Source organism: Euprymna scolopes, chromosome 30 (assembly GCF_053919585.1).
Source record: "Euprymna scolopes isolate OS-2025 chromosome 30, ASM5391958v1, whole genome shotgun sequence".
NCBI lineage: Eukaryota > Metazoa > Mollusca > Cephalopoda > Sepiida > Sepiolidae > Euprymna > Euprymna scolopes.
This window is the reverse complement of record NC_136511.1, coordinates 51,857,474-51,873,324: the sequence shown is the minus strand read 5'-3', so window position 1 is coordinate 51,873,324 and position 15,851 is coordinate 51,857,474. Positions and strand designations below refer to the sequence as shown.

Genomic DNA, 15,851 nt, shown 5'->3' with positions numbered 1-15,851 from the left:
TATCTTTTGTCTCTCTATGCAGAGGTTTGTCATGATAACCTGGCATGAGGATACCTCATACTACAAATATTAAAAATAACATTGTATTCTAAGCCTAAATAAGATCTCCCCGACAAGGCACTCAGATGAGGAATGGTACCTCAAGCAACAGCACTTAATTGGATACTCTACCAGACCAGTTGAATTTCTCTTTTGGAATCCAGCAAAATTTAGGGAAAAAAAAGAACACAATAAAAATAAACGATAACAAAATTAAATGGTCATTGCTTTACTAACTCAACGCTTAAAAGATGGAAGAAAATCTTGATTGAACACTCTGATATCTATGTGTCTCGTACAGAAATCAAATGTTTGCCCCAGAAAGGGGTCTTTTGATTTTTGAGAACTTACTGAAGTAAAATTAAAATAAAAAGGTGAATAAATGGTGCTTATGTGATATTGGGCACAAGTGGAAATCACAGTTCCAAACAAATTAATCAGAAACTCTTTGGTATACTTATGTATCAGGCAAAAATAGGTATCTACACCAAAAATTGTGTAAAATCATCGAGCAGAATTTTAGATAAAAATAAAAACCAGTTTTATCATATTTGGCTCATTTGCCATTAATAAAGCAGAAATCCCGTAAAGCAAAGGGAGATAAGCCAGTCTGTTATTCAATCAAGTAATAATGAATGGCAGATGGGCAAAATATGAAAACAAGTTTTAATTTTAACATTAAACTTGTATTCAATAATTTTTCTTAATTTTTTGGTGAGGATACTTATTTTTGCATGTTTTTATCAAGGTTTTACTTGTAAATACGATTGTGACCGATACTGCTTAAGCACATATTAAATGCATACATCTAAGTTTGATTATTGTAATTTAGTATTTGAAACTTCATGATTTAGATTAAGTGTCAATTCTTATCAGATGATCCGTTTAAGCTGAAATTGTAAAAATATTTGTTTGCTAAAATGTGCCATTTTTATTTTTTTTACATTTCTGAATTTTTTTAGATGAGGATTGGTTATTCATATTATTTGGATTTTTCAGGCTATTGTTCTCAATTTGAGTGTTATTTTCACAACGTTTTGGTCGATGTAACCTCCAGCCTTTTTCAGGTGTATCTTGTTGGAACTCATTTAACAGAAAGATACCCCTAGTTTGATGATACACCTAAGAAGGTCGGAGGTTGCATCGACCAAAACGTTGTGAAAATAACTCTCAAGATGATAACAGTAGTTTGAAGATTCCAAATAAAACCATTTTTATTTTCTCACAGATTTCCAGATATTTTTTAAAAGTAGGTAAGTATTTTGTAAAACAATTCAAATTTTTAGAAATGTCATTCTTTGATATATTGATTGTATGCATTAAAATTTCAATAAAAAAATTTGTTTGATTAATAAAATAATCATTTTTTTTTTTTTAACCTATTTGAGGTCATTCAATAAATCGGTCCGGTTAGTTGTTTCTGTCTGCGCTTAAAAGAGGACTTCAGTGGATTCATTGTTTTCATGTGTAAATAACTGCCGGGGCCAGGTGTCTTTTCTGTGATTAAAAGAAGAAAAGAAAAGAAAATTAAAACAAAGGAAAGAAACATTAAACATTGTGTAACGTGGCCGTTATACTTGACTTTAGTAATTCATAAAAATAAAACTGAAAAGGAATAAAATCTGGGTCGGCATGATTTTTGTTTGTTTGTTTTTTTGTTTTTTTAACACAAATATTTATTACCATCACTCTCATGTCTCCACGCCATTTAAAAAGTGTCTCGCCATCGTCCATCTCGACTGGTGTACACTTATAGAAATGAGACAACAACGAAATGGAAGTTTCATTCTATATTAATAAACTTTATTTGTTATCTTCGTTAATAGCTTTATTAGAAGAGTACAAGAGTGTTAGTAAAAGAGTTTGTTGTTTGTACGCACATGTGGAAGCAAGTAGGAGTTTGGAGAAAAAAATAGCTAGCTTGTAACACTCACGTTCAGCCTGGGGCTGAAGCCCCAAGCGATGTGTGCTTCTGAGCAGAGCACTGTGAAAGAGAGAGAAAGGTTCGTGATTTTGCCTTTTATATACTCGGTCACATGACTGAGAGCTGGCTTGTGATTGGACAAGCCAGGGAGAAATAGAGTTCAAATCTCGCAGTTATGAGAAGTAGCTCTGCTTGTTAGCAGCGGCTGTCGGCTGCTACACACTTTTTTTCTCCAACCGCATGCCAGCCACAGCCAGCCAATTCCTACTTGCAGCTCTACACATCCATTTTCTTCAACGCCCACTTGGCTTCTGCCTTGAGCACGTGGTGCATTTTTCTCTCCTTTTTTCCCTCGTTTTCTTGTCGTGCACTCTTCCTAATTTGCATATGTGCATTTTTCGGCTACTGCTGCTAATCTCCTCGCAAGCCAGCTATCCTTCACTGCTGCTGATACTTTCCCACGCACTCATATGCGCTATGTTGCAATTGGTAGACTATATAGGAATATATGTGGCACAATGATAAACACCCCTTTTGCAGAGCTTTTCTGTTCTCATGGGAAAACAAATAAAATTGAAAAGGTGTTAAAACATGTCAACTTCAAAGTGTGGTGTCAATCGGATTTCATCTTAGCTGACTTTGACAGATATTTACAAAATCTCGGTTATATTCCAGCTCTTTCATTTTTCATCACCCCAAGAGAAGATTTATTTTGCAGTTGGAAGTGCGATTCCATTTGTTGCAGTTGTATGACCCAACTCAGTCAACTTTCGAGTGTAATTATACGTTTCTTAGGAAGTTGAAATATAAAAATAAATTTTATATTTTTTATATAAAAAAGTATGCCTTGTTTGCTTTGTATTAGGAGCATTCAAATTTCAGTTGATGGTCCCAGCCCAGATAATTAATTCTCTGGAGAGAATTAATGATACCGAAAATCCTACAACAAACAAGATCGACTTCTTAACTGAAGGGAATGCACCTCTTCTTTATATTCCTCTGGAGAGTTGGTGGTGCCCATTAAGAAACCTCTTCTCAGCGTGGACAAACCAAGTCATACTTCTTGGCTATAGACCTTGATAAAAAATTGTGTTACATATAGAGGCTTAAGCTTTGTATGAACTGTAAGACAAGCCTCTGTAATATTTTTTTAACAAAAAGGTCATCAAATGAAAGGGAAATAAAGCCCTTCTATAAATAAATAACGAATGATATAAAAGAAAAGGTAGTTTGCTTGAAGCATTGCTGGTAAAGTAGGTGGGCATTTATGAAGGCTGATCGCGATACAGAAAACCCCTGAATGGTGAAAGAAAGTATGAACAGAAACAAACAATCAAAGACAGCATTCGGGTTATGAATCTTCAGGACATCTATTTATTTTTCAAAATATCTAATAATCTGAAAAAAAAATCAGTAAATATAGGGCTTACTGTTAAATAGATATAAGCCCTTTGAATGAATACTATCTAGCTGTTATCTGTACAGGATATCTTGAGTAGTTAGCTTCTGGGTGGTCGAATGGTGACTATTGACAAATGCCAGAAGCTAAGATTTCTGATCAGGGGAGGATTTCAGGAGATTGGAAGAAACCTTTCCAACCATTAATTGCCTTGGCTGATAGCATCTGCATTGAGCCAAACATTCAAATTCTTCAGCCAACACATACAACACGAATTGTAATAAATACATAGAAGATACTGCCAAGTCTGCCACAAAGAAAGTGGGCTCCTTCTACCAAGCTAGAAGATTTCTCACACCTGCCAATATTCTATACCTCTATAATGCCACCATTTGCCGATGCATAAAGTAGTGTTGCCACATATGGGCTGGTGCACCAAATACTAGTCTCTTCCTCTTAAATAGAGTACAAAAGAGAGTCTATAAATGGTCCTACACTGTCTACCAAGCTTCAAGTCCTGTCACATCACCACAATGTTGTAATCATGTGCTTGTTTTACAAGTAACTTTCACTGATTGTACGAGCTTGCTGCACTAGTATTCCCTCCAATGTAAATACTTCTAACCAACCCAACTAACAGCAAAATCTCACCCCTTCACTGTAGAAGTTCCAAGATGCCGAAAAACTTTTTATTCAAATAACTTCTTTCCTCAGACTCCTTATCCTTGGAATTCTGTTTCTGTTCCCTGTTCCCCTGACTGTACCAATGTATAGAAATTTAAATGTACCGTGAACAAACATCTTGCTGCACCGCTACTTACTTAAGATGTCCACTATAAATCTGGCTTCTAATCACAGTAACACATTGCATCTCGGTGGCAAAAACTCTGTTTAGTGTGAACTTAAAAAAAAATCACATTAAAAAAATGAAAAGATAATTTCTGTTGATTTCAAAGGTAAATTTTTACGTGATCCAGCGTTGTTTTTACATCTTTAAAAAAAAAGAAAGCACTTTTGCTTTTGCCTAATACGTTTAAACGGTCTTTAAAAATAATATGAAAGAAGAAATTTGGGAAAAACAAAAAAAAAAATTAAACATTTTAGGTTGTGCATTAGTCTATCAGATCACTTTTACCAAGAATTAATTCAATTTATCATGTTATTTTATGTTTCAAATTTAATACTTCCCCCCCTCCGCACACACACACAAAAAATTTTAATGTAATTTATCGTTATATAATTCTCTCCCTCACTCTCACCCAAAAAACAAATTTGAATTTGTCATGTTTTGCCGCATTCTACCCCACCCAATCACCAAACTTGAAAAAATGCTAGGAGTGACATGTCTCATTGAACGCTAGGTAGCCAAGAAGTGGATACTCATTTCATTATATAGGAAAGCCCCCCCCCCCTTCTCAAAACTGTTAAATTTTAGGAGTTTTTTTTTTTCAAAATTCTTCTATCATTATTTTTAAAGGCTGTTTAAACGTATTAGGCAAAAAAAAAAAAAAAAAAAAAGACGTAGATTTTCATTTTTTTTTTCTTTGGGGTTAAACAACGCTGGGTTGTAAGAAAATACCACTTCAAATGTCGTTGTCGATGAATCGGATGGAAATTCTATCTTTTTCGAACATGGAGTCTGATGAATCCTCAACCTCAACTAAAACATTTTCAAGAGAGTAGAGAGTGAACCTTATGTTTTAACTAATGTGTCACTACTTATCAAAGCCAAAATTCACTCAAGGATAAGGGTTGATGAGATTTTCATTGAAAGATGAAGAATATTATGAGAGGATTGGAAATGATTAATGAAACGAAACTAGGATAATGGCGAGTCACTCCAAACTTACCTACAAAGAAAATAGTTGCAAAGTCTAACTGTACTATAACTTGAACAGTGGAGGATGCGAGAAGACCCGATTTTACATATAATAATCATTGGCGTGAATTTAAATATACATTTCTACAAATTTTTCATCCCAACACCAACATGCGATCTCTGTGCATACCTACAGAAGATATACCATTGTTGCTTTCATCTCAACAGAAAAAAAAAGCAGTAATAGATGGAGAGATTTGAAAGTGAATCCTGGGTTTACTTTCAGCAGCCTCGTAATTCTTGCTTCCCTTATTTTGTCCTTTAGTCCTCACATTCCATGAGTGATGTTTCTGACAAAGGGGGAAGAATTGCTGTTTTGTGGGTCGGAATCTATATATCTCAGATTTATCATTGACTGGTTTTGGACCTTGAAGTAGTATTTCTTTTTTTTTAGCTCCTTACATCAAGTGGCTCCCATGTCTTGTCTGGAGCGATTTCCATTAAAAAAAAAAAAAAATTATAATTTTTATGGATATACAATCATCCCACATTCATAGACTAACTAGATATTAATTAAAGAATTAAATGCTAATTAACGAAGATAAGCAATTGAAAGTTATAAAGATAAAAGTCAGTGTTTTACCTGGTCGGGAATTCTCTGGCCAAAGAGTAGTCATTCGCTGAGAACTATTAAGAGAGTATGAAGCCGCAGTGCTGAGTACCTGGATGTCACTTTTGCTCCGGTCATACTTATTGGGCGCAGGTGCAAACTCTGTCTCTGAAATAATAAAAGTTATTCTAATATTAAAGCAAGAACATAAATCAGTCATTAGACTACATACGTCAGCCTAAAAACGTAAGGATGAGCCAACGTCTTATCTGAGTCTTCTCGATATTGTATGATGCATTCTCTCAGTGATACCATGGAAACGTTGCTAACTCAAAAATATTTTTATTTATTTCTTTTTTCTTATTTTGGAAAGGCAAGGCATGAAGTCACTTGATGTAAGGAACTAAAAAAAAAAAACCCTACTATTTCAAAACCCAAAACCTGACAAGGATGAATGTTAGAATGAACAGACTCTGATCCAGAAAACAGCAATTCTTCCCTCTTTGGCAGAAACATCGCTCATGGAATATGAGGACTAAATAAAAAAAATAAGTGAAGTAAGAGTTATCAGGCACATATATCAAACCATTCAATGTTAATGTCACATAAAATGCAGGACTTCATTGGCTACAATATGGGTCATGTTGTGAGCCTCTATCACAAACAAGTCCAAAGTTATTACTTGGCTTTCAGCTTTTACATGACTATGACCATTACCTAGATATCCCCAAATTAAATCAGTTCTGAATTAAATCATGATCGATATTTTGATCAAGTTTGGTGACAATTGGTCAAACGATGTCGATGCTATGGTAGCGACAAAACACTTTCTAACACCTGAAGGCTATTCTTTTTCTCTACAAATCTACTATGAGATCATGTATGGAGTACTGCTGACATATTTGGGCTGGTGAATCTGTATCCCATTTGAAAGTTCTTGGTAACGTGCAGAAATGTGTCTGTAATCTGATTGGACCCATTCTTTCTTTTTCACTGCAAGCTCTCTCTCTCTCTCACACACACACACACACACACACACACACACACACACACACACACACACACACAATGTTGTTAGTCTCAGCATTTTTTTAAAAATACTATTATGGCATGTGTTCTTCAAAATTGCCTGCTTCCTTTGTTCCAGCTCGTTTGGCTCATTAGTCTAGTGGTCTCCATCAATTCGCTTTTTTAATACTGCATTATAATACAGCTTCTTATTCCAGTAGCTTCTTTCCAACAACTTCAAGGTTGTGGAACTATCTTCTTGGTCACTGTTTTCCTCCTACCTATAGCTTTGGGCTTTTTTGGGTTTTTTTTTTCAAGACTAAGGTCAACAGGCATCGCCTGTCTTTGCAATAATCATTTTTTTTTTTTGTTATTGTTAGCTTCTTTACATCAAGTGGCTTCATGCTTTGTCTCGAGCGATTTCCATAAAAGAAAAACAAACTCAATCAAAAACATAATCTCCATCTTGGCAAAGGTAATAAAATAATCTTTATTTTATTTTATTTTTACACAAGAATCACCACTTATCAAGGCCCGGAATCCACTTGAAGATAAGGGTTAATGGTATACATTAGTCAATGTGATTCTAGCATAGTAAACATAAGTACTGGGAATTTTGTAAATTGTATTACTTAGGGGGGATAGTTCATCAAGAACTTGTTTACATTGGACTTGAAGACAATCAGATTGTAGTCAGCTGGAAAGCAGTCAATCGGAAGAGAGTTCCACAGGTGTGCAGTTCTAAGAAAGAAGTTTTGTTTGTGGAATCTACATTTAGGTCTAGACACAGACAAGGAGTGTGGGAAATTATTGATAGTGGTATCGGCCAGATGAGTGTTTTTCGTGCGAATGTGACAAAAGTGTATTTGGTATTTTTTTTTATAATCATAATGCTTTATGATTTCTTATATATGATGTTACCTCAGTTCATGAAAATCTCAACCACAAAAATTGGTCTCCACACACATTTTTAGTTTTATTCATGAACTAGAAGGAATGCCTGGCATTGCCCGGGATTTTGGCGGTGTAAAAAAAAGTTTTGGTAGGCAGGTAGGCTCGAACCCAAAGCCTTCAGGCGAAGGCGAAAAAAAAAGCCTGACATCTTACCATGATGCTAAGAAGGCAGAGAAGTGAGAATGGTTGAAATTAAATGATTAAAAAGTTAAGTGAATGAGTTCACACAGGTGCGTAAATTTAATGAGGTCAAACATCATGCTATAGGGGAATGAAATTCCGCACTTAACTTTGGCTGCGAGGCAGTTGTTTTGGTTTTGTTTCCCTAAATGAATAGCAATTGTCTCATATGACGAGTTTTCCTGCATTGATCGGGGAAGCCGAGGAACTTCCTTCGCTCTATTAGTTTCACTTTATTTATACTAAAAAGCCGAACAAACATACGACAGAACGGAATAGAGGGAATTTTATAAAAGTCGATTAAAATAAATCTAGACACGACGTCCCTTCGCAAATCGTAGATATTATGATCTAGGGAAGAATATAAAGCATAGTAACCCCTCGGAGAAGTCCGGCGAAAAAACCCCTTTGTTGGACATACCAAAATGCGTGCGCCACTTTTGCCTTTTATATATATAGACTAGCAGAGTGCTCGGCGTTGCCCGGGTGTTTTAGAGATGTAAAAGAAAAAAAAAGTTTGGGTAGAAAGGTAGGCTCAAACCCACGTGAAGGTGAAAAAGAAAGAGGAAAAAAAAAAGGGCATCTTACCCGCTCACCCACCATGGGAGAGGAATGAAAAGCGTTTTAATTTAACGATTAAAAACTTAAAGACAGGTGCGTGAACTTAATGAGGTCAAACATCACGCTATAGAGGGAATGAAATCACGCACTTAACTTTTACTGCGAGGCAGTTTTTTGGTTTTGTTTCTCCAAGACATTGGGGAGGAAAACCAGCTCCCCATAAAAAGGGGAGTAGCAATTGTCTGATATAAGGGGTTTCCCTTACATTGATCAAACCTCATTGCTTTTCTGGACGTCCCTGGTCAAGTGCCAAGGGCTTGTTTTGCTACGGATTCAGTTTCGCTTTTATACTGAAAAGCCAAAGAAACACATGTAGACAAAGAAATATTGCGAAAATAATGTGTAAAAGTCGTTCAAATAAAAGGTAGACACAACCTCCCTTCGTAAATCGTAGATATTATAATTTAGTATATAAAAAGTTCTAAGAATAAGTGACTGCCTCGAGCGGGGGGGGGTAAAAAAATCGAAAAAAAACTAATTTAGCGGGGGTACCTGGCGTTGCCCGGGTGTTTGGAGGTGTGTGTGCTCTTAAATAAAAAAGAAACCGGGGGGAGGGGGGGGACGAACCCGAAGCCCTGAGGCGAAGTTTGAAAATAAAATGTGAAAAAAATATGAACCGTTCAGCCAGCCAGAATGAGTTACTGAAAGATGTTTGAATTTATTTAAGTAAGAACCAAATTGACAGGTGCCCGCACGGAAGTCATAGAGCGTTACGACGACGACAATGACGTAAGCAATAGCTATTCAGCAAATGAGGTCAATGACCAGGTTTGTTTGTTATAAGCGAAGTAAAAAAAGAAAACATAAAAACGAACGTTAAAACTTAAGCGGAGGGGAGGGGTAATCAAAACATCGAAAAAAAGCACGAAAAAAATTAACGTAAGGCAAACGAACGATGTTAAATGTAAAAATCGAAAAAAGAAAACAGAAAAACGAACACGTGAAAAATGGCTTAAATAAGCCTGTTTCGATATTAAAATTTAAAAAATCGGTGGGTACCCGGGTGTTTTTGGGTGTGTGGTCGGGGGTGGATAAGTGAAGTAAAAAAAAACAAAAAAAAAACAGAAAAACGAACGTTACGTGAAAAATGCTTAAATAACACTGGTTTAATATTTAAATTGAAAAAATCGAAAAAAAAAAAAAAAAGACAACTCACACCATGATTTGAACCCAAAACGTTTAGATAATGAACCAATGCTTTAACCAACTGAGCTAACGCAACATACATGAAATTTGGTCAGTTCTTCAACTATTTAAAGTAAATCAGGTCATGATGTCATCTGATGCATGCGTAGAACCGGTCGTCGTCACGAAGGGACAGTTTTTGTTGACCCCCCCCCCCCCCGGTCGAAAATTGTCGATTTCGGGGTGAAAAAGGAACGTTTTGGCCAATTTTTCGTGCGAAGGATGGGGCTTCAATATGATACTGAGTTTGTGAATTTTCGTCGTGTCTGTCGAAAGTTTTTAGCGGACACACAAACACACATACAAACATACACACATTTTCGCTTTTATATATAGAGAAGATAATGTATCATTACACTACATAAAAACAAAGACTAGCAAGTGTTTTTGTGGTACTTGTATAAATACACAACCTCTACTGTGCCATCGTAGCATCTCAGAGTATCAGCCGTACTCAGATTTGCATGTTATGAAAATTTCTCGTTTTATTATGTCGTTTGCAACATGCCAATGAAACTGAGAATAGTGTTCATGTTACTGATAAGAAAAAATCAGCAGCATTCATCCTAGGCAGGTTGAAATGGGTCCCCTCAGAAGTAGGAAGTTTCCCGGGAATACCAAGAACACAAGCAGTTCCCAGTTAGATGTATATCACATTTAGGAGAGAGGACATTAGATTTTTCGCAGTTTTTGCGGTTTGGTGTTGTCATCCTCCCACATACAGCGCCTGGTATTTCCAAATGATCACCAAATGACTGGTATTCACAAATGATCATCCGTCTGATACTGACCAGGTTCAACATTGCTTAACTTTGGTGATTTAATGAGAACCGGTGTGTCAATGTGTTTATGTCATATAGGTTACTGATTTCAACAAGCAGCACAGAGTTGTACTCGGGACTGTATTTGAGATACTATCAGCCCAACTAATATTAACAAAAATCATAAGATAGATGTATAAATGCCTACGCAATAATTAGCCAACTAAAACTTTCCTGTCATCACCATAGACTGCTACATATCATTGTTATTGTGATTCCATAAAGGTCCAGAAGAAAGACATAGCTCGGTAATTAGTGGAAACAAAATAAAATACAACAAATAAAGAGTGTGGGTATATGTCAGTCCGACTGCCACGAGTTAATGACTTGTGCATAATCTGTGTGTTGATGCCGATAGACATATTCTCCTGGTCTTTATAATAAGTGAAAGAGTTTACTATTATCCGTAAGGTGAGCACCACAACAGCTGTTCAAGTGTTAGAAAACGGAGAGAAATTATTAATGATATGGATCAACTGGATCTATGGTAAAAATGCTTTTGCTAACATTTTGTTTTGTAATCATGAAAAAAGAAATGGGATTCATCCTAGGCGAATTGAGCCAGCATATTATTGACAACATGCATGTAGTTCCTACCGTAAGTACCCAATGCCTTTCTTTTTTTCTTTTTTTTTTTTACTCACGTTCACCCCTAACAAGACATATCGCCACTTGGATGTAAGGGCTACTATTTGGGATCACGCTTAGGAAAGATTAACAAGATGTGGGTTTATGTTACATTTAAATCTCTGCATATCAGTACAGTCAGGGAAGCAGGGAGCAGTTAGGGAATTCCAAAGTCTAACTGTTCAAGGGAAGAAACTATTAAAGTAGAAAGCTTTCTGGCATTTAGGGACCTCAACATGTTATGTAATTCTTATTTGAAGAGGACTGATTTTATTTGTTGGTTGTTCATATATGTGAGAGTCTTAGAGTGATAGAGACAGTCTTAGTAGTCTTAGTGAGAGAGATTAGAGTCTTAGAAGTGTTCATGTTGCATGTTGTAAGAGATAGCATATTGGAGACATAAACAGGTATATATAAAGAGAGAGACAGTTCCATATATATATAATAGACAGTGTACATGTTACTACAAGAGAAACAATTCAATGAGAGGAGATTTATGAATATCTTGATAGATAGACTGAGAGATAGTGCGTTTGACATTTACATTTTGACAGTTGTGCATATAATATAAACACGTTACCTTTCTCGTTGTAACGATGAACACAGAAGATGCAGATATACAAAGATGATGACGTCCTTTATTTCATGACCGGTCCATGATTTCGCTTGACGAATTCAAAGTTTCTTTACATGATTATTTCTAAAACCCTCTCACTTCTAGAGGGTGTCTTGATTCTAATGGAGAATCGGTCTGAACCTCTCTGCTTCTCTCCGACTCTTCTCCCAGACTGCATCTAAAAACTCTACCTATATTGAGAACTCGTCACGTCATCGCATGATTAAACATGTGATCATCAAGCACGTTGGATGACATGCGTCACGTTGCCAAACTTGACATGACCTCGAGTTTAGTAACCTATTTTTCAGATAACATTTTTACAAAATATGTTTACAATTTCAATTGACAATTAAATTCCTTAACAGAAAGAAATTTCATTATTACATTGCTTTTCCGTATACAGATATGTAAGCTAAACAATTGCAATTCCTTATTTCAATAACATTCTGTATTTATTTTAACTTATGATTGGAATTTTCAATTCCAAATCTCGCTTCGCAAGTTCGAATCCTTGACTATCCTATTTCATATTTACATTTAACTAATTCCCTATTTTTTACTTACATGAAAAAGGGACAGCCCTTTTATCATGTAACAAACAGTGAAGGGGTGAGATTTTGTTACTAAGTGGGTTTGTTGGGGAAATGTACGTCGAGGGGACACAAATGCAACAAGTTCATCAGAGCACGTTCCATTAAAATATTTGTAAAATAGGCACAGTGATGCAACATTGCAGCGATGGGACAGGGATTGGAGCTTAGTTGGCAAAGTGGGACCTATTAGATATATAAAGAATTCTAACTAGAAAGATACTTGGGAAACGAATGCCAACAATAATCATCAGATACATATGAAATGAATGAATGATGCTCAACAACATCCATGCATCTATAGCCTTGAGCCTCTGGAGGGGCATAGGCCATCCACAACTTTGTAGATGCTTTTGTAGCGAGATCTTTTGTTACATGAAAGGGCTGCCCCCTTCTCATGTAAGTCAGAAGACATACTAGATAAGTGAAAATGATATTAGGATAAGGCTAGAATCGAACCCTGTAGGCAAGTGTTAAACATAATAGATAATGGAATGTTAGAAATTCAGTCTATTGTTAATTATATTAGAAATAGTTAAATCTTGTTTATGTCGGAAAAAGAGTCGATTGCCCATTCTTTTAGAAATCTGGACATTAAATATGTCGATTAAATCAATGCACAATGCGAGTTAAAATATATTGTTTAAAAATAGGTTAGAATTAGAATTGAGGATTCTTTTGTTTGTCAAAAGTGTGTTTGGACAAACATATGTAAAGCCACATGAAAATTAGTCATGTTTGGAAAACACACTTCTGACCTCATAAACAAAGGAGATTTCTTAATATAGGAATCTGAGGGTTCGAAGAAAAGAGTCAGTGAGAGCAGATCACACATGGTGATTGTCAAGTTGGAGAGGAGAGCCCCTTAGAAGCGAAGGGAGGAAAATAGACCATGTAAATCAAAGTTTGAGTTCCTGACATCACCAATTGGTCGATTGAAGAATAAAGAAAGCAACTATGTTTGTAACTGTTGTTTTGTATCGTCATTCCTTACAACGAAAAGGTAAATGTGTTTTTATCATCATCTTGTAACGAACATTCTAACCCCTTCCAAGATTATGTGTCCTTCGCTCCTCTGGGTTAAGAACTTGCATCATATCTCCCAGTTCGCATTAATATGAAGTCTCCAAGAATCATTCCAGACTGTATAAATCTCATTATCATCGTCATCTGTTATACATGTCCCGTTAATGTGTCTCCAATATGAGCCTCCTGCTACGCAACACTTTTTCAGGGTGAGGGTGCTAGCCCAATCTTCCCAGAAGGTACATACAGCGCCTAACCTTCCCAAATGGCCACCCATCTAGTACCAGCCAGGTTCAACGTTGCTTAACTTCTGTGATCTGGTGAGAACCAGCATGTCAACGTGATTGTGCCGTGTTCAACAACATAGGTATTCGCAAATGATCACAAACCTGGTACTGACGAGATTCAATGTTCCTACACTTCGGTGATCTAATGAGATCTGATGTGTCAACGTGATTAAGTCATTCAAGATTATGATTAGAAAATGAATTAAGTTTGTAATCCGAGGTATCTCCGTCGTTTAATTTTGGGTCATAAGTGCTTAGAATTTCAAACCGAAATCAACCCAATTGACAGACCAAAGCCTCTCATAGATATATATTGGTTTGCATCTAAAAAATGTTTAAATTAAAAGACTGTAAGCGCATTTTACTTACCCGCTTTGTAAGAAGACGCCACCTCAGCTTTACCAAAAGTAGTGGAATTAATATTGGAAGTTTGAGATTCGGAATTCTGATATTGACCTGGACCTGGCCACTGGGAAAAAAAAAGTTGAGTTTATATTACAATCCACAGACGTACAAAAAAGTGGTTAAAAATAAAAAAAGATATAAGAAATAAATGTTATCAAAGGCAAGATAAATTACTCTTCTACCTATCTGGAAAAGTTTTTAGTGGTTGTACTCACTTTAAAACGTTTAATCGGTTCGAAAATCATACAGTGTTTATCGATAGGTGCAAGCAAGAAAAATGGTGACACGGTGACTGCTAAATATGCGAAGCTTGGGAAATGAGTTAAAACTAAAGAATTATACAAAATACTGTTAGAAGCCCACCGAATATGTCACGGCAATATATATTGGGTTTTTACAAGTACTTTGTATAAATTTTTAGTTTTAAGTTATTTTCAAAACTTTTCATTTCATAATACAAACCCAAAAAGGTTAAAGATAGATTTTTAAAATAGTCTCAAGTGTGACAAAGTGTTTAGAGCAGTAGAGAGAACTGACTTTATGAGAAGCAGAAAAACAAGGGATCTAATATATGAAATCTAAGAAGTATAGTTGCTCACAGAGATCTTATGATGCCCAACTGAACTTCTTGATTGAATGCCATATAGGCTCAAGTTCTGAGAAATACAAAATGTTCAATAGAAAAGGAGAAAATTTGAGGTTGTAAATTTTATTGCAATTTTCAATTTTCATATCCACATTATGGACAGAGGCGACAGGAAACATTTAAAAAGATTAGAGAAAAATAATGCATGATAAAAATCTCTATATATAAAAAGCAAAATGTGTGTGTGTATGTCTCACAAAAGTATTCGACAGAGGCAAGGGCACCTGACCAAACCGGTATTGTTTTAAATCTCGATCCTTCAGACAACAAATATCGAAAAGTTGGCCAAAAACAATACTTCCTTCACCCTCAACTGGCCGATTTTCTACAGGGAGGGGTCGTTTTTTTTTTGTTTTTTTTTGCGTCACCATTTTTTGCAAGTTATTCTATCGTCATATCGGTTTGATTGACTTTTCTTAATTTCAATTTCGGTTGGACGATGGAGCATCAGTAACTCGTCAGATTTTCTTACACTTTCTTTTCCACCTTCGCGTCATGGGTTCGAGCCTGCCTGTCTACTACCACTTTTTTTAACACCTCTCTCCACATGGACTGCCGACTGTTGTTTTGATTTCTCCCCCCGCCACCCCTTGCTACTACCACTTTTTTTTAACACTTTCGCCTTCTTTTTTTCTTTTTTCACACACCTACAAACACCCGGGAAACGCCAAGTACCCACGCTAATCTATAAATATAAAAGCGAAAATGTATGTATGTGTATTCGCTTTTTCTGTATGTCTACAAAAGGCTTTTTTCAGAGAAGCGGTCGGTCGCTTCACAACTTTTTAAAACCTTTTATATCACATATAAATCGTAATATCTCACAGTTAACAACGAAGCTCGCCTGTCTATTTAATTTGCTTGATTTCGGGAAGATAAATATTCAACGTTTGTCGCTCGCCGCATGTGAGTTAGTCTTTTTCCTATAACATCTTGGGGGGAAAAAAAAAAAAAAAAAAGAAAAAAAGCGTTCAGCAGTAAATGAAATACTATCCCGTAGTCAAATTTGACCTCATTAACTCATTAAAACGGGCACCTGCCAAATCCAAGTAATTAAATAAATTCAAACGTATTTCCATTAGCATCTCGCA

At 35.9% G+C, this 15,851-nt stretch overlaps 1 protein-coding gene across 3 annotated transcripts in view; it reads right to left on the bottom strand.

Annotated features, from left to right (window-relative positions):
- Positions 1-252: 252 nt before the first annotated feature.
- Positions 253-15,851, bottom strand: part of LOC145254804 (uncharacterized) — a 50,472-nt gene continuing 34,873 nt past the window's right edge. For 2 of the 3 annotated variants that reach the window (XM_080113600.1, XM_080113601.1), the window contains 3 exons: positions 14,079-14,178; positions 5,825-5,959; positions 1,039-1,536 (listed from right to left, as the gene is read on the bottom strand). In XM_080113600.1, the coding sequence (XP_079969726.1) occupies positions 1,433-1,536; positions 5,825-5,959; positions 14,079-14,178 (339 nt within the window). In that variant the 3' untranslated portion in view covers positions 1,039-1,432. Of the gene's footprint in view, positions 1,537-5,824; positions 5,960-14,078; positions 14,179-15,851 lie in introns of all 3 variants that reach the window. The other variant, XM_080113599.1, reaches the window with a different exon arrangement.